This window comes from Neophocaena asiaeorientalis, unplaced genomic scaffold (assembly GCF_003031525.2).
Source record: "Neophocaena asiaeorientalis asiaeorientalis breed wild unplaced genomic scaffold, Neophocaena_asiaeorientalis_V1.1 scaffold35, whole genome shotgun sequence".
Lineage (NCBI taxonomy): Eukaryota > Metazoa > Chordata > Mammalia > Artiodactyla > Phocoenidae > Neophocaena > Neophocaena asiaeorientalis.
The window spans coordinates 1381185-1398409 of record NW_020172984.1 but is presented as its reverse complement, the minus strand read 5'-3'; the positions used below and the strand labels follow the sequence as shown (position 1 = coordinate 1398409).

Sequence of the window (17225 nt, the reverse complement as noted above, 5' to 3'; positions counted from 1 at the left end):
TGATTTCTGTGGGACAGCCTGGTTTTGGTCTCTTTCTCCATGGCCTGTGGGTTTACCCTTCAGGAAGGGGTACGGCCTCTCCCAGGTAGGCCTCCTTAAGCTGAACCACACCCTTTTTTGGAGGCAGTAAGGGAAAAGGTATCCTCACTTACAGAACTTCCCTTGGTGTGGGAGGCAGCAGCTGTGTGGGAGGCCCTAGCCCCTCAGGTTCGCCTGGCTCCCCAGGGCTGAGCAGATGGTGTGGAGGCGGCAAGGGCTGGGAGTGCCCTAGTTTTTCCATTTGTCTCACTGGGGACAACAGCTACTGTGCAGACAGGGGATACACTGTTGCACGTCCCCCCTTTGGTCCTCAAACCTGAATTCACCAGGCACAGGGCACTAGTTTTTAGCCTTCTCCTGTCCTTTCAGTCTCCTTGCTTTTAGGCAGGGAGGGATCTTATTCCCTTAACAAGACAGAAGAAGAGGTGGCAGGAGAGAGTGGGCAACCAGGGAAATCCAGTATTTCTGGAAAACTGTTCAAAACACTGGTTTCACACTCTTGGTTCAGTATACCAAATCTGTGATTCGGGTGAAATAAGTTGTAAATGTAGTTTCCACAGGCTATTTGAGACATAAGCCCCGTCAGCCCGGGTAGACATAAAGATACACATGAGTTGGGCAGAAGACACACGGTGGGCCCGGAGCTGTCCAGTCGCCTTCTGCCCTCGGGGCTCTCCAGGACGGATGCGCTTTCCCCCAGCCCCCAGAGGGCGCTGTGGACGAACCGCCGCATTGCCGGCGGCGTCCCGGGGAGGAGCCTCTCCCGCAGCCGAGGCCGCCTCCGCGATCGCAAACCCGGAAGACGTGCCCTGGCAGCTGGAAGTGTGGGGCGGCTGGGCACCGCCATGCAGTCCCTGGAGGTAGGTCTGGTTCCCGCTCCACAGAGGGAGCCGAGACTGACCCGGTGGCTGCGGAGAGGCAGTGGGATCTTGGCGCACCTGGTCGCTTTGGGCTTCACCATCTTTCTGACAGTGCTGTCCCGGCCAGGAACGAGTAAGTGTGCAAGGCGGGGCGGGGAAGGGGGCGGAGCCGAGATGCTGGAGGGGCAGCGCTTGGGAGCGCTAAGAGGCGTGGAGTGGGGACCCTAGCAGTGAATGGGCGGACTGTGGAGGGGTAGTGAGGGCGCGGTGGGGCGTGGCCCTGGGGGTGGGGCCTGGAAGGGTGGGGCTTTGGGTGCTGGGAGGAGAGGAGGCGACTGAAGTGAATGGAACTCACTAGTTCATCATAAGCAAAGCCCCTCGTGGATGATACAAGTAAAGGAGGGATGCCAAGGTCTGTTCTAGGACTGGGCTGGTAGCTGCGAGGTGCTGAATGGGGAACGCAGGCCAAAGTGGTATGTTTGCCCTCTTGGTTGCTCACCCTTAAGGCCCTTTGGCTGCTCCACTTCGCCCGGAGTTCCTGATTACCCATTAGGGTTGGAGACACTCCTCTGACCTTTCCCCTCCAGCCAGACTCTTTGGGCTCCAGCCAGCCACAGGGGTAGAAACAACGGTGCCCAGTCGTCAGTCTGTTCTCTTTGATTCTTAGGTCTTTTCTCCTGGCACCCTGTATTCATGGCCTTGGCGGTGAGTTTGGGCTTCTTTCTGCAGGTGATTGGTTTGGATATGCCCCTAAGGAAGCATCCAGCCTTCAGAAGGCTTAGCCTTTCTGAAGCTCAGAGAGGTGGGGGGAAATGCCCAGGGCCCCATCTTTCCCTGCAACCTGTGAGATCAGGAAACATGGAGGGCTGGGCTGCAGGTAGTCAGGTGGTTTAAGGGGGTGGGAGGACATGGAAGATACCATTTTTTTCTCCATTAGGGCCTGAAAGGAGGAAGTGGGAGGGGTGCAATCCAGTTGCTCCCCACTCCAAAGTTCAGGAGGAAGTTTAACATTTGCTGTTCCCATTGGTCAAGAAATGAGGGTCATTGTCTGTGGTGGAGGTGGGGGCATGATGTCAGCCTGAATGATGAGACTTCCGCTCTAGCATGGATTGCCAGTTCTGCCCACAAATGCTGACCTGTGTGGCAGGTGGTCCTGGTGGGAGTTCTTTAGCCCCCGCCCTCTGTCCTCCTTGTTTGGATGTATGAGGGCACCTCTTTTTTCTTAGGCCTCCAAGCTGGGTCTGAGGCTCACTGGCCCTCTCCTGTGTTCACAGTTCTGCCTCTGCATGGCTGAGGCCATCCTACTCTTCTCGCCTGAGCACTCCCTGTTCTTCTTCTGCTCCCGAAAGGCCCGGATCCGACTCCATTGGGCGGGGCAGACCCTAGCCATCCTCTGCGCAGCCCTGGGCCTGGGCTTTATCATCTCCAGCAGGACCCGCAGTGAGCTGCCCCACCTGGTGTCCTGGCACAGCTGGGTAGGGGCTCTGACATTGCTGGCCACTAGCGTCCAGGCACTGTGTGGGCTCTGCCTCCTCTGTCCCCGGGCAGCCAGGGTCTCAAGGGTGGCTCGCCTCAAGCTCTACCATCTGACATGTGGACTGGTGATCTACCTAATGGCTACGGTAACAGTGCTCCTGGGTATGCACTCTGTGTGGTTCCAGGCCCAGATCAAAGGTGCAGCCTGGTACCTGTGTCTGGTGCTGCCCCTCTATCCAGCCCTGGTAATCATGCACCAGATCTCCAGCTTCTACTTGCCAAGGAAGAAAATGGAAATGTGAATTCCTCCAAACTGTGAATCAAGATGGGACACTTGACTTGGACTTCAGTGGTTCCTTTGGTGACCTTCAGGGATCCACTTCAGAAGTGGTAGGGTTTTTGTATTTCTTAGCTGGGCTAGGGGCTGCAGAAACCCAAACTGCTGTTGCTGACAGATGACTCAGTGGGCCCAAATGGGGAAATGTACGGGGCGCAAGTGAAAGGTGATGGGGAGCTTGATCCTGAAGCCTCCACTCTTGATGGGAGACAGAAGTGTTGGGTGGTGGTGGTGATGGTACTGGCAGTCATTTCTTGCTTGCATGCCTGGTGAAAAGTTGGATTCCTGTAACTTATGAATGACAGCTATGGCTCTTTGGGTCACTTTGAGAAAGCAGTGTAGTGGAGAGAGCCAGTGGGTCTTGTTTATGGGGTGTGGTCCTTGTACACGCTATTGTGGGACCTTATGCGAGTCACGTCTCAGGACCTCAGTGTCCTCATCTGTGTAATGAGTGATTGTTTCTAAACAATTTCTCTTAACATTCAGTGTCTGTCAAGTTGATGTCACAGAACACCCTCCCAGGTCTGAACCGTGGGTTGGCCCACTCAGCAGACTCAGAGTGTAATTCTTACATTCATTGTCTCCTTACCCCTCTGGAGGGACAGGTCTGCTCTCGTGGCCTTTCAGGAATCTGTGCCGATTTGGCCCCTGCACCAGGGGACAAGGGGTCAGGCACTGTGGAGAGAAGGGGCCCAGGTGAGGGTCTCCAGAACATCAAGACAGTAAAGGCACTAAAGTCACTTTAAAACTTTTGGAGGAGCAAAAGGGCATTGGCTTAACTAAGCCTTGGCTCGGCTTCTTAGCCCAGCTAAGAACTTCCTTCAGCTCACTTCAGGATCTGGGCTTGAGGGCTGCGAGACATCCATTCTCAGTGGCAAAGTAGTCCTGAACATCTCATGTTTTGTCCTTCTTAGGGCTCAGGTCCTTGCCTTAGCACGTAGCTTCGTGGAGCTCTTCCGAAGCTGTTAGAACAAAATAAGAGTCAAGGAAATGGGGCAGGGCTCTTCTGATCTAAGAGAAAACAAAGTGTCTCTGGATCCCCTTCTCCCCTCGTCAGCTAAGCTTTCCTAAAGTGTCATCTCTTGCCAGCTCTTTGGCCCAGGACGGGGCTGAATTTGGTGCCAGCTGGCAAATGAGGGCTGGGCTGTCTTCCCTGCAGAGACCCCCTCCTTGTTCCAAACTGAAAGTATCAGTAGTTCCCCAGACTGCCCTCGGTGATAAGGGCTGGCTGCTAGATTGGTTAACTGTCGTCTGGCTCAGTCGGGGAGCTGGGACCTCCGTAGGCCATGGCAAACACTGAAAATGGCTGAACCAGGAAATTGGTGTTAAGGCTGGTAGAGAGAGCTCAGTGGGAACTCTGGGAGGCCTGGGTGTAGGGCCTGGAGCTCTAGGTCCCAGGAGCAGGGGTAGATGCTCCTAGATAGCAATATTTTGGATCTCTCAGGTCTTTAGAAGATTCAAGACCTCCTCTCTGGGTGGCTCAGAAGCAGGGAGGTTGGTATGATTCAACAGTACAGGAGTGAGAACTGCAGGGACAGAGGGGTTCTCTGAGCGGACCTCGCTAGGATCCTCCTGGGTCAGGTGTCATCTCCTAGGAGCTCTCCAGACCCTGAGCATCTCAAGGGGGACCCCTGCTATGCAGAGGGTGATGGTTCCTGTCTTTTTCATTGCCCTCTCTCCCCTCTCCAACTCCTCAGTGTGTTCTGAACTTGGGAGAGATGGTTGCTGGGGCTGCATGGAGGAGATTCTCACTGAGGGTCGCTTTGATCAGGGAGCCCATCTCCCCTTGCCCACCACAGTCAGTGCTGGGAGTCTTACTCTGTCTATAGCAGGGTAGGAAGGCTGGGTGGGGTTCACCAGCTTGTTCTGGGAGCCAAGCAGGCAACACCATAAAGCCCGAGCCTGCCTGAGGTGTTGCCTCCTCCCAGGTGGTGCGGGGGCTGGTGAGCGGGCAGGCTGGCTGACAGCCGGCAGTTTGCGTGGGCAGTGCCAGCTGATGTCTATTCCCAGCCCTGGGAGGAAGGGGGAAGTCATTTATATTCCGCAGGAGGAAGGGGTCCCAGCTGTCACTTCTCTGACCGGTAGGCCTCGGGGGTGGGGGGGCAGAGGCACAGGGCAGAGAGGGGGGGCACAGGTGGTCTCCTGCTTAGCCAGTCTGATTGCAGTATAGGGAGGAGGTCGCCAGGAGGAGCCCTTCTTCCCCGCTGGCCAGATCGTAGGGGGACTTCCCTCCGCTCCCCTCCTTTCTCCTTCCATCACCACCTGCCCTCACATCCTGGGGCAGCAGCTGGACAACCATTAGACCTCAGTGCCAGGGCACTCTTCCTCCAGCTGGGATCTCGGGGGTTGACGGCTGCATATGCCTCTTGCTTGTGTGTTTCCTCCTCCCTACACCCTCTATCCCCCCACCTCCCTGTATCTCCCCATCTGGGGTGTTGTCTGGGCTCCTCAGGAGTGAGGCAGAGGCCTTGTGGGAGAAGCAAATGGCTGCCCTTTGTTGCCCTTGTCCCCTAACTAGGGAAAGCTGCTAGTAGCCAGCCTGTTTTGCCTTTTAGAAAAAAAAGCCAGGGTGTTCAAGTTTTTTTAAATTCTGTGTCATTTGCACAAATTTGCATATCAAGCTCACTAAGTCCTGATTCTGAATATGATTACATTCAAACTCAGCCTTGAGGACATTAGAAATATAGATGCTTTTTGTATCTAAATCCAAATGGTAATAGGATCACCATTCTGGGTTCACATACCACCCCAAAGCCCCCATCGTTCCCATAGCCACCGCTTTCCCACCCCAACACTTCCCCCCGCCCTGCCCCTGGCTGGGGGGTGGTGTTGAGTGGCAGGAGCTCTGTCTGGGGAAGTCTCCCAGCCTCACCTTCTTGGCTTTTCAGCTGCGTCGAAGGTAGGCTGCTATCTCTTGCCAGCCTGTGCCTCCTCTGTCCGCACCCTCTCACAGCGCAGACTACCTCTCCCCACTCCGACACTGGCCTGTCCCTTCCTTCTCACGTCCCCACCCTTCCACCCCTGGGCATGGCTACTGTGGGTCTTGTTTTTAAAACCTCACCGTGGGAGATCCAGGCATTCTTCCTGAGCCAGCTGGCTGCTATGCCAAGGCCCCTTTGGAGCTGACAATAATCATTAGCTGCACCGTGCTGGGGCTTTTCGGCTCCACATCTCTAAGCACTTGCAGGCTGAGTCAGCCAGCCCTCACCTTCCCCCTCTTCTTGGGCTGCAGAGGGAGGAGGGGTCAGGAGTCTCACCTCCCAGCCAAGCCTTATCCTTCCTCTGGGAGCGGGCCCTGAGCATCCTCTGAGTAAACTAATCAGGCCTTTTCACCTGACAAAGGTCAAGATGTAGGGAACGTAGTACATGCTCCACTGACACTGGTCGTGGTGGCTGTTGACCTTGAACCTCTAGTACTCCTGCCCTTCCTTCTGTTGACCTGTCTTGGCCTCCAGGGGACACCCCTGACTCCCTCAGCGTTTCTGGTGGCCCTCTGCAGCCTTAGGGAGCAGGGAGGCGTCTGGTTCAGTGCTCCCGCTGCCCCTGCGTCTGGTTGGCATAAAGAGCCTACATATCATGAAGTGAAAAGTGAATCGACCTGGGAGCTAGGAAACCTGCAGTCTGGGTTTACCCAGCTCCTAACACTGGTGTGGCCACAGGCAAATCACTTACTGCTTGACCTATCTCACAGGGATGTTGTGAGCGCTAGATGATAGAATGCTATGTTAACAGGCATTGGGAAGTTCAAAGCATTAAACAGATGTAAACAGGTGGTATTACGTGCTTGTCCTTATCTCTCTTTCGCTCAGCCTGGCTCTGGGTTTTATGCTTCTTTTAGGGAGGCAATAAACAGTTATGGATAATGATGCTTAGAGGACCCAAGTCTCTGAGAGGTTGTGTTGCTGGCCATCACTGGAGAACACAGACATTTCCTCCTAGATGCAAGGTCAGGAATGCCACCAAGGCCATGACTGTAGTGAAGCTTGCCCTGAGTGCTGCCAGCTAGTGCTTTCAAGTCACAGGGCTGACTGCAAATCTGGGAGTCAGTTATCCCCCAGGTCCAGCCTGAAGTTCCTGGAGCTGGTCTTAGTCTGGAGCTCCTGGTCACAAGTCTATCTAAATTTCTCCTACCTAATTCTGCTCTTCTGAGGGAAAGGCGGAGCAGACAATCCAGGAAGAGAGGAGCAACGGCAATGGACACAACACTGCCACACCAACCCTCTGGTTTCCCCCATAGCCACAGGCTGCCTCAGGCCCTCACCCAGGCACGGGGTGGAGGTGGGGAGCTGTGAGACACAACCCCTGGCTTGTTCATGGGTTTGTTTCTCCTTCCTTGTTTCAGGCTCTTGGAGTAGGATCACAGCCCCTTCCTCCTCAAAGGACTTTATTGGAATTAAAACACACACACACATGCACACACACATAAACACGCCATGAAAGCAGTTATGTTTAAATTAGAAGAAGGATACTTTCCATTCCATTGGTCTGAGAACAGCCAGCAGTCTGCCTGGAGTGGACACAGAGAGGCAGGCACCCCAGGAGCGCAGAGGCTTCAGTATTTGTTTTTTAATCTTGGTGGGTTTTATTTTATTTTATTTTTCTCTGTCCTGGGATCCAGGAATGAAACACTAGTCAGGCATTGCAGTCATGGCCTCAGCAAAGCATAGGCACAGAGAAGACACAGCTGAAAGGCAGGAGGATAGTGCCCCAGAACTGCCCTGGGTGGTGGTTTGATGTAGACAGTCTCCAGCACTGGGCTAAGCTTAAAGCAGACAGATTCCCTCCATTCCCTCCAGTAAGACCGCCTTCTCCCTACCCACCCACCCACCCAGAAGGCTTGACTAAGTTACCAAGGTGCAGGGAATAAGTTCCAGTTTTTAATCTACCTGCTATTAGAATCTCCCAGATTTTTTAAACCTCTGTTCAGAGCAGATTAAGCAGCTACTTCAGGCTAGTCTCTGGTACCAGAGGATTCAACTTTGTCTCATTGAGTATACATGAGAGGCCCCCAGCACCCCTCTCTTTAAAGCAGATTCCCACTTATCTCACAGTGCTTTCTAAGGATGCCCAAGACTGGGCTCGGCCTTTCTGCTTAGGTCCACGGCTAAAGCAAACTACGGCCAAGTGAAGGAGCAGTGGGAGGTGCAGGAAAAGCAGCACAAAGTTCTATCCAGCTACAGTGCTCCCCAACCTGTGTGCATGCTTGTATGGGCGTGCACATGCATACACACCCCCTAACTTTGGGGTCAGTGACTCTCACCTTATGTGTGTCAGTGCTGTAGGGCACCTAGAAGTTCCTGCAGGGCCTCATGTCCTAAAGGTTGGTTCTCTCCATGCCCTCTGTGATTGTGGGACTGTAACAAAGCCTATGTCTGACTGGAAGGCCTCAGGGCAGGAAAACACTTCATGTTTTCCACACAACAGTATATAAGCCTGATGAAAGGGCTTGACGTGGCAGCTGCTTTAGCTCTCTCTGAAGCCTGGGGAAAGGAAGCATCCAGCATAGGCTCACTGTAGCCAGACCAGAAGAGCTAACCATACTATTGCATGGGCCTGAGACTTTTCTGCAGTGTGGGTGGGAAAAGTGAAGCTTCACCAGCGGTTGCCCGGGAGACAAGATAAGGGGTACAACAGCTACATCTGCAGAAAGGGAAGGAGTTTGAGAGATCAGATGGAAGAGAGACTAGGCTGGGCAATCCACTGAACTCCCATTTTCTGTTCTAAAAGGTAACCATCATATTAACCTCATCCATTCTCCTGCAGTGCCACCTAAGAGGAGCTAGGGGAAGAGCTGCAAAACATGGCAGACGAAACTACACATCTTGGCCAGAACCTATGGAACTCCCTGGGGGGTTGGGGAAGCGGGGAGAAGGGGAGGGTTGAAGAGATGCAGCCACGGATTCCTTGGGATGATGGAGAAAGGAGTATCAAAACGTTTCAGGCACAGAGACAGGGCTTGGCACAGGCCAAAATACAGGGGAGAACTCTCAGTAGTCTTCCCCAGATCTGTTCTCTTTATCAGCTCACCCTCTTGGCTAAACTCAGCCATAGCAAAAACTGCCTTGGAAAGATTAAAAAATACTATATAAATGCAGACTCTAGGGGTGCTCTGGCATCAACATCTGTCGTTGCATTGACTGCCAAGGTTGACTGGTCCGATGTGGCTGGCTGTGAGGTGTCTCCATCCCTCACCACTTTACTTATTCCTCACGAAGAGAAAAAGCTAGCTTTCCAGACAGAGGAGGACTGTCCTTTGGTCAAGATTTTATCAATGTAAGAAATTAGGTAATTATTCAAATTCTGAGTCTTATTTTATTTTTTGACTGCACTGCATGACTTGTGGGATCTTAGTTCCTCAAGCAGGGATTGAACCCGTGCCCCCCTGTAGCGGAAGTGTGGAGTCCTAACCACTGGACCGCCAGGGAATTCCCCAAATTCTGATTCTTTTAGTTTCTCTTTTCCTTATACCATTTCCTCTTCCCTTGTGGAATCTACCATGACAATCCCCTACCAAGAGAGTAGCCAAAGAAACTGCATGTTCAGAGTTTAGTAGAATCCAGTCCAATTTCTGGTAAGCTGTCTTCTGTACCAAGAAAGTGGGGACCGCATTTCTGTGTTCTGTGCAATGCCTAGGACATATTACACTGTCAATGAATAATAACCTTCCTATTAAATTAATATACTTTAAGCCAAACTAAGATGGTTACCATTCACGACATGAACATATACCGGTAATAATCAAAATACTGTGAAACCGAGCTGCTCTCCCATCATTTCTTTTAACCCAGTCCAAGCATTTTTCCATGGTACAGTTTGCAGGCTTGATCCAGACTTTTAAGAGAACTCTTCAGGGAGACAACCCTCCTCCCCAGGGATCCAGAAAGCCTTCTTTATTTACAGGCTCTAGCCCCAAGTCGTGGAATTTCTAAACTCTCTCTTGCTAAAGCGTCAGTGACATTTCTTTTGAGAATATCTGCCAGGTTGGCAAACTATGGTCTGCTGGCCAAAACCAACCTGCTGCCTGGTTTTGTATGGTCTGTGAGCTAGTAAGAGTTTGTGCATTTTTAAATGGCTAAAAAACCTCAAATACATGTTACAATGATATGGAAATCGCATTTTAATGTCCATAAATAAAGTTTTACTGGAACAGAGCCACAGTCATTCATTTGTGTGCTGTCTGTGGCTGCCTTCCTGCCACAACGGTACAGCTGAGTAGTTGTAACAGAGACTATATGGGCTGCAAAGCTGAACACGTTTCCTGTCTGGCTGTTTACAGAAAAGGTTGGCTGACCCCTGGTCCATCTTAATGCCTAGATGTGGATTCAACCCATGCCCTTATAACAGCATTTAACTCTTCTCCCCCTAGACAGGCCACACCCTCCTGAGGTCCAGTGAACCCCAGCCACAGGCTGAAAAGATAAATAAACCAGTCACAGACTATGCCAGAACAGAGACTCAAGCCAGGTTTAATGATCATTGTCTAGTTTTCAGAGCCCAGAGGCTCCAAGGTTTGCCAGCCTGAGAGTACATAAGTGGGAAGACTAGGATCCTGGACGTGGGGAGGCCTGCTTGCTCCGCCAGCAGGGCTACAAGGAAGTACAAAGGTAAGGACACACGGAAAACTGGAATCAGTTGGCTTTACTCTCCCCAGCTGGGGTATACCTGCTCCTGGCTCCTTCCTAGGAGCCTCATAAATACAGGCAAAGAAAAAAAAATCACAAATAATCACACAGACAGATTGTACAGCCCTGTCGTACTGTCTCCAGGGACACCTGCTTCCTGGGAGACACGTCTGGTTTATGGGGGTTGGGGTGATGGCTCGACCTTTTCTTATAACCAGAGCTAGCAGTTTCCTACACGGGGTTCTACTGAGCTTACATACGCTGAGTACCCGATCCCCCAGGTAGAAAGCTACCTTTGGGTTCTATCGACTGAAACCATGGGAGGAGGCTCATCACTTCAGTCTCTTGGTGGGGCAGCCAGGCACGTCTACCAGTCTCTCAAACCGGTAGGTACTGGCCAACCTAGTGGATACAGTGGGGAGACTTAGATGCTCAGGGCCTTTTATTGATATTATGCCATAAACTGGGTAGGATTTATGAAGCAAATGGCCCTCCTAGTCCTCAGGAACTCAGCTAGAAGGCCCCAGAAGACCCACTTCATTTGACATTCACTTTTAAAGATTTTCAGAGCCCCAGACGGTGCCTAGAGGGGAAGCTGCAGTATGGGGGTGAGATTTTTTCCCCCATTCCCTGGTAAGTCTGAGGAGGGAGTCCTGGTTCCTATAGCTTCAGTATCAGAATCTTCAGAAGTCTCTGAAATATAACCAGACAACTTTTTCCTCCTGCCCCCGTCTTACCAGGGCAGTTAACACAGGAAGAGCAACTTACAGCTCCCTGGTCCCCTGCCAGTGTTCTGGGTCTGTCACTGACCTAGTTCTACATTTATTTCTCACATATATCATCTTTAATCCAAGGAAGGTTTCTGAGGGGTCTGAAGAGCCAGCTAGCTCCTCATCACCCCTTCTCTCAAGATCTTCAACCTGTAGTTCTCCTAACTCCAGCCTTTGCTGAAAAGTTATTCAGTGTCGTGGAGGTGTGGGTGAAGCTTCAGGCAGTTCAGAAATCTAACGTACAAAAGTTTGTATTTGTGGAGCCTGGCGCGGTCACTGTCTCTCCTGCAGGGCAAGAAAACTGTGTGAAGTTGTGCACACGGGTGGAAACCACTCTGGAAGTGGACGTTAGTGGGGACTGAAGACTCACTGTCTTGATGGAAGTCAAGGTGCTGGGGTGCATGCAGACCTATAAGCATGCATCCCTATGAGCATGCAAGTACTTGAGGGAAATGCTGCACCTCTCTTGACAAAACTAGGTTATTACTAATAAAGGATGGACAGCAGTCTTGACATCCCAGGAACAGACAAGAAGCAGACGTTGAGTTCCAGTCCCCTCCCCGAATCTTAATAGGCAGCGGGAGTTAGGCCCTCCTAGCAAGCAGCTTTCACCCGCAGGTAAATGACACTTCTTGGAACCTAAAGAGATATCAGAAAACTAGAAGATCTGGAGAACTTCCGATGGAAGGAGACTTGGTGGGAGAGAGGGGAGAGACTGAAAAGACCAACGTCAGAGAACATTTTCACCTTGGCCCTGCTCGTCCCCTTGCCAAAGCTCAGGGCAACCGACTCCCAGGGCCTGCAGTAGAGTCAAAGGGAGTTGTCGTCTCTATACCCAAAGTATCCTGCAACTGGGATGGAATGGAACGTTGGGCCTGTTCTTAAGTTCCTTGGGCCTGACAACCACAACTGCACAGACCTCTGGCTGACAGGGTCTCCTTTCGAAAGTTTAGTGCCACTGACTGTCTGTTACAAGACTGCCTGGAACCTCGTGGAGAGGGCAAAACTTAGCCACCCTCCAAATTGCCATTCTTCTGTGGCAGAGACCACTCAATTCCATCTCCTCGGATGATGAGATCCCAATGCTTTGGCCTTGCAGCAGGGCTGAGATCTCTAAGAGAGGAGCAAAGCGGCTTTGTCAACACAGAAGAGATACATACCCGGCCCCCTCCATCCCCGAGCCCAATCTAACCCAGCTGGGGCCAGACTTTCCCGGACTCCTTCCTTTGCAGAGCAGCATATTAGGGAACACTCAGAATCCCACCTGAACTTGACCAGGAGACTGAATGAAGAGATGGCATACACAAAAAATCAGGTAGGTCCAGCTGGATGCTACATAATAGAGGCTGATTTACCCTCCTCCTCCCAGTGCAAAGAGGCCCCCATCCCACGTCTGTGGCAGGCATCCATAGAAGCTCTGCTTTCAGCACCCTCCACCCTGGTGCTACACACAGGTGCTGGGAATCAAATGCTAACCAAGGGTTTCACCAACCAGGGAATTAGCCAATTTGGAGTTTATCCCCCATCTCCAAGTTCTGTGCTGGCACCTGTGCTGTGACATGGACCCCCCCCTCGGTTCATGTTGTACCCCTCTGTACCACTGGTCCCAGGACAAGGCACAGATACCACATCTCACATTGTTGCCATATCTGACAGGCAACAGGCCAGGCTCCTGCAAAGACCCATCCACCCAGGGCTCATCCAGAAAGAGGAAGGCATTAGTGGGAAGTCTTACAACGGCTTTGGGGAGCGTTACTGATTAAGGTCTCAGCCTTTTCCTGACTCATTTTTCCAAAGGTTTCCAATTTCCCCAGCTGTGAAGTGTGACTTCCTGGTCAAAGATAACATAGCTTTTCCCCAACATGGCTGCTGTGGAAGCTCCCGCCAGCACACACAACATCGCAGGTGTGGGTGGGCAGAGATAGGAAAAAATGATTTTTTTTTTCCAAATTATTTTCTCTTAAGGAGCTATGGATGACCTCAAAAAAGTTTAAGGAATCCGCTCTTCCTCCCACCCCTTCCTCATTCCCACCAGCTCAGATACACTCCTCTTCTTCCACCACATTGAGAACTGTCAGGGCTCTGGATAGGGGTGTAGCATTTGCCTGAGAATTAGCATATCCATATTTGAAAATCATGGCAGCCACACCCTGCTTGGGGTCTTGCCTGTTGCTGTAACCGTGACCAATTCCCTTGAGTTCGGGGGGAGCCCACTCCCTTGGGCAGCTAGCCCTCTCTTCCATCCCCTCATATCCTTCAGGGGTGCATTACCTCTCCTGGGGCAGAATCTCCCCACCAACCCATCCTGCTCACACCACAATGGGCGTATCAGAGAAGACCGAGCTGACTGATTCTGGATCTGACATCCTCCGCTGGCCCTTGCCTGTCGCCTCAGGCACCGGCAGGGTGTTGCCTGGCTTGAGCTTGCCGTTCTGACCCTGCCCGGGTCCAGCAGGTTCCAGGAAGGCCACCCGCTGGTCAAAACCATCATCCTTGTCCCCACCAGCCATAGGATCGTGGTTGGGTGTGGTACTAAGCATGGAAGAGCTGAGGCTGTCTCCTTGATGGCTGGAAGGCTTCTCGACACCCCGGCACCAGCAGCGGCAAGGGGTGAGGTACAGGTATATGAGGACCAGGACCACACTGAGGATACAGCCCACGAGGGTGGTATAGGCTGTGTTGAGGGTGTCATGGTGTCCGTGCAAGGTGAAATTGTATACTTTCAACTCCACAGACAGTGTCTCATTGAAAGCCTCCCCCACGGCATAGCAGGTATACACGCCCCCATCCTCAACCTGCACCCGCCGGAAGTGAAGACTGCCATCCTTGGACACCGTCACTGTGCTGTTGGCCACCTCATCTAGCACCCGTTCATTGCTTGGTGTCACCCACACCTTGGTCATCCCCTGCTGCTTGGTGTCACACTTGATGGTCAAGGTGTCACCCAGGTGGGCCTCCCAGGCACGTTCCTTGTACTCGCTGCAATTGAGGAAACTCAGACTGAAGACATTGTGCAGCTTCTTGGAGCTCATGCAGTACAGGTCCTCCTGAAAGTCCATCACGGAGCTCAGCTGCCGGTACTGCCAGTGGGAGAAGAGCTGGTAGAGCTCACAGTCGCAGTGTAGCGGGTTGTTGTGCAGGTACAGCCCATTCTTGATCCAGGCGGGCAGCTTCTGCAGGTCGGGCAATGGTAAGTTCTTTAGCTTGTTGGAGGAGAGGTCCAGGAGCGTTAGTTTGGGTAGCTTGGCTCCTTCCTTGACCAGTTCCAGAGGGAAGCGGGAGATCTGGTTCTGGCTCAAGTAGAGTTTCTGCAGCTGGACCACGTCGTCGAAGGCGCAGCGGTCCACTGCCATAATGTGGTTATTGTAGAGCAGCAGCACCTCCAGCGCCTGCAGTTCACTGAACAGGAACTCGTCCAGGGTACGCAGCTGGTTGGAGGAGAGGTCCAGGTAGCGCAGGTTGGGTACTGGGGAAAAGGCCTCAGAGGAGATGAAGTTCAGCTGGTTGTGGCTCAGCAGCAGGGAGTGCAGGTGGGTCAGGCGCGTGGGGGTCCACTCAGCCCGCAGGCGGCTCAGGTTGTTGTGGCTGAGGTCCAGGAGCGCCGTGTAGCTGGGCAAGGAGTGGGGCACGTTGGGCAGCTGCTGCTTGGAGCAGCTGAGGATGTTGCTGGCACACAGGCAGGCGGCTGGACAGCTAACCAAGGGACGGCCAGCTCTGGCCTCCTCAAAGAGGAGCAGGAACAAGGACAGCAGCAGGAGCCAGAGGCCTCGCAGGTCACACTGGGGTTGCATAGTGTCACTGGGGAGGGCGAGGAAGGCCACAAGGAAGATCTGGGAGGAAGTCACCCGGGCATGTTCTGGTGGGGTAAGGAAGGGTCACTTTCACTATAGGCTTAAGAGAAAGAGGATGGGTTTGTGGTCACCGGGGCCTCTGGCGGGAAGGACCGATTCTCCTGCCGTCCCCTCTTCTCCCCCGCACCCCGCGGCCCCATCCCCGTTGGGCTAGAAGAGAAAGGAAGAGATGCTGGGTAGTTCCCAAGCACTGTGCAGGCGGTGAGCTCAAAATACTGGGACCGAGGAGGAGGTGGGCACAAGGGCCTGCTGCGCTAGGGTCACAGGAGCGGAGGATGGGGATCGCCGGGGCGTCAGGGACTGTTGGGGTTACAGGGATTGCAGGGCCCGGGTCTGGAGGCAGGGTCAGTAGGGCCTTTGGGGAGGAGCTGAAGGAAGGTCGACCGGGCACAGGCTGGGTAGGGCGAGCCCTAACCGGGCTGAGGGGCCCCGGGGCCTGTCGGGGCGGGCTCCCCCCGCGGGACCTCTGCTCACTGCACCTGCTCGGCGAGGACGTGTCTCAGCCCATGGCGGGTCCGGGAGCTCCGTCGCGGCCTCCCCTGGCGGCGCCTCACCGGCCGGCCTGCCGCGGCGCCCGCCTTTCGCGGGGGCCCGCGCCCGGCAACATCGTCTCCCGGGGACTTGCCGGGCTCCGCTCCGCTCCCCCCGCGCCGCAGCCTCGACCGCTGCGCCGTCGGAGGCCCCAGACCACGGCCACCGTCTCCGGGTCCGCTGGGCCGGCGTGCAGCGGTGCGGGGAGCGGGAGGCGCCGCGATCCGAGCGCCGGGAGCGGCGTGGGGGCAGCGAACACCGCGCGCGCGCCCGTCACCGCCGCCGAGCCTGGGGGCGCGTGCGCGCGGCGGGGGCGGGGCGCACGTGCGTGTGTTTGTGTCGGAGCCCGACTGGCGGACCGGAGGTCGCGCGCCGCTCATTTCTTGTCAGAAAGTGTTGGGACCTGGCGAGGAAAACTGTCGGGAGGAGGGCTCTGGCCCCTTGGTTCCCCAATTACTTCTTCCACTTTCTTCCAGCCCCTTCACCCTCCCATCCTTCTACCTACCAAAACCTCTCTCAGGAAAAGTAGGTCTAACTGAATTGAATTCGCTGCAACTGGCTCTGGGCCAAGATGCGTCACATGTCTTCTAATTTTACAAATTAGAGAAATCTGGTTCAGCTCCCGGCTCTTAATGTTGGCGGGAAATTCATTAGTCACGTTCTGAGGTTCCTCCCTCCCCTCTCTCTAGGTCTGTGAAGTTCCAACATTTGGGGGAAAGATTTGGAGAAGGGCCTTTATTTTTCAGTCTTGATGCTACTGTTCCACGACTCTTGGGGTACCACGGAAAGGGTACAGCGTCACAGCCTACAAGCTGGATGGGCAGGAGTAGGGGTAAGGGAGGATCTTTGGTGCAAGCACAGACACCCTGTGAGGCAACTCTCTCTCGCTCTCTTTCTCACACACACACAAACACACACCGACTGCATACAAGTCAGGGACAAGTTTCCATTCCTGGAAACTCCAAAATCCTTCCCAGCCTGGGGGAAATCATTCAGCCCTTAAGTCTGGCACTTGCCCTCTTCCTAAACCAGTATCAGCTCTTTCCCCTCCCCTTATGGAGCAATTCCAGCATAGTTTCTCTGCTACCTAATCCTCAAAATGAAGCGGGCGGGGGCGTGTCTTCTTTAGGGTGGTCCCTGAAACACCAAGAAGCTGTTAACCAGTGTGTGTTTTGGGGGTTGGGCATGGGAATAAGGGGATGTGAGAAGAGCCTAGACCTTATAATTCAAGACTAGCTGTTCTTGAGATGGTAGACCCTGAGGGAGAAGTTACCTTTTTATCTTTTCTAGTTTCTTACAACAGCAAGAACAAGACTGAAATTAATGTCTCAATATATTAGCCTGCTAAGAGTTTTCAAAAGAAAGAATTTATATGTGTCACATGTTTTACCATGGATTTAAGGGAATGTATTATCTCTTCAAGGGGTATTAGCATGTTAACCCTATGCACAGTGTGAAAAGGTCTTTCCTTTCCTGTTTATTTCAGGCATCAGTGATAATGTAGGGAGGGTATTCAGGGTGTGGGAAATTCTGAAACCACACTGCATCAGTTCTTTATTGCAGTATAACAAATTGCCCCAAATTCAGTGGTTTAATACAAGAATATACATTTATTGTCTTTCACAGTTTCTGTTGGTCAGAGATTCAGGAGCGGCTTGAAAGGCAGTTCTGGCTTGGCAGTTGCAAACAAATGGAGCTACAGTCAATGGAAGGCTTGATTGGGGCTGGAGAATCAACTT

The 17225-nt window shown here is 53.1% G+C and overlaps 2 protein-coding genes across 4 annotated transcripts; one reads left to right on the top strand and one right to left on the bottom strand.

The window, feature by feature from the left end:
• The first annotated feature begins 840 nt into the window (after positions 1-840).
• On the top strand, positions 841-7518 carry CYB561D1 (cytochrome b561 family member D1). 3 transcript variants are annotated; one of them, XM_024742083.1, is made up of 3 exons: positions 841-1032; positions 1567-1604; positions 2126-7518. In XM_024742083.1, the coding sequence occupies exons 1-3, from the start codon at positions 885-887 to the stop codon at positions 2675-2677; spliced, it is 738 nt and encodes a 245-aa protein (XP_024597851.1). In that variant the 5' UTR covers positions 841-884; the 3' UTR covers positions 2678-7518. The 3 variants fall into 3 exon arrangements, with proteins under 3 accessions (XP_024597851.1, XP_024597852.1, XP_024597853.1); XM_024742084.1 differs by having other exon boundaries at positions 2174-3186; XM_024742085.1 differs by lacking the exon at positions 1567-1604 and having other exon boundaries at positions 896-1032; positions 2174-7518.
• Positions 7519-10162: 2644 nt separating this feature from the next.
• Positions 10163-15729, bottom strand: AMIGO1 (adhesion molecule with Ig like domain 1). The gene is made up of 2 exons (XM_024742082.1): positions 15435-15729; positions 10163-14960 (listed from the first exon to the last, which is right to left on the bottom strand). Exon 2 carries the CDS (start codon positions 14893-14895, stop codon positions 13414-13416), a length of 1482 nt encoding a protein of 493 aa, XP_024597850.1. The 5' UTR covers positions 14896-14960; positions 15435-15729; the 3' UTR covers positions 10163-13413.
• Between the last annotated feature and the right edge of the window lie 1496 nt (positions 15730-17225).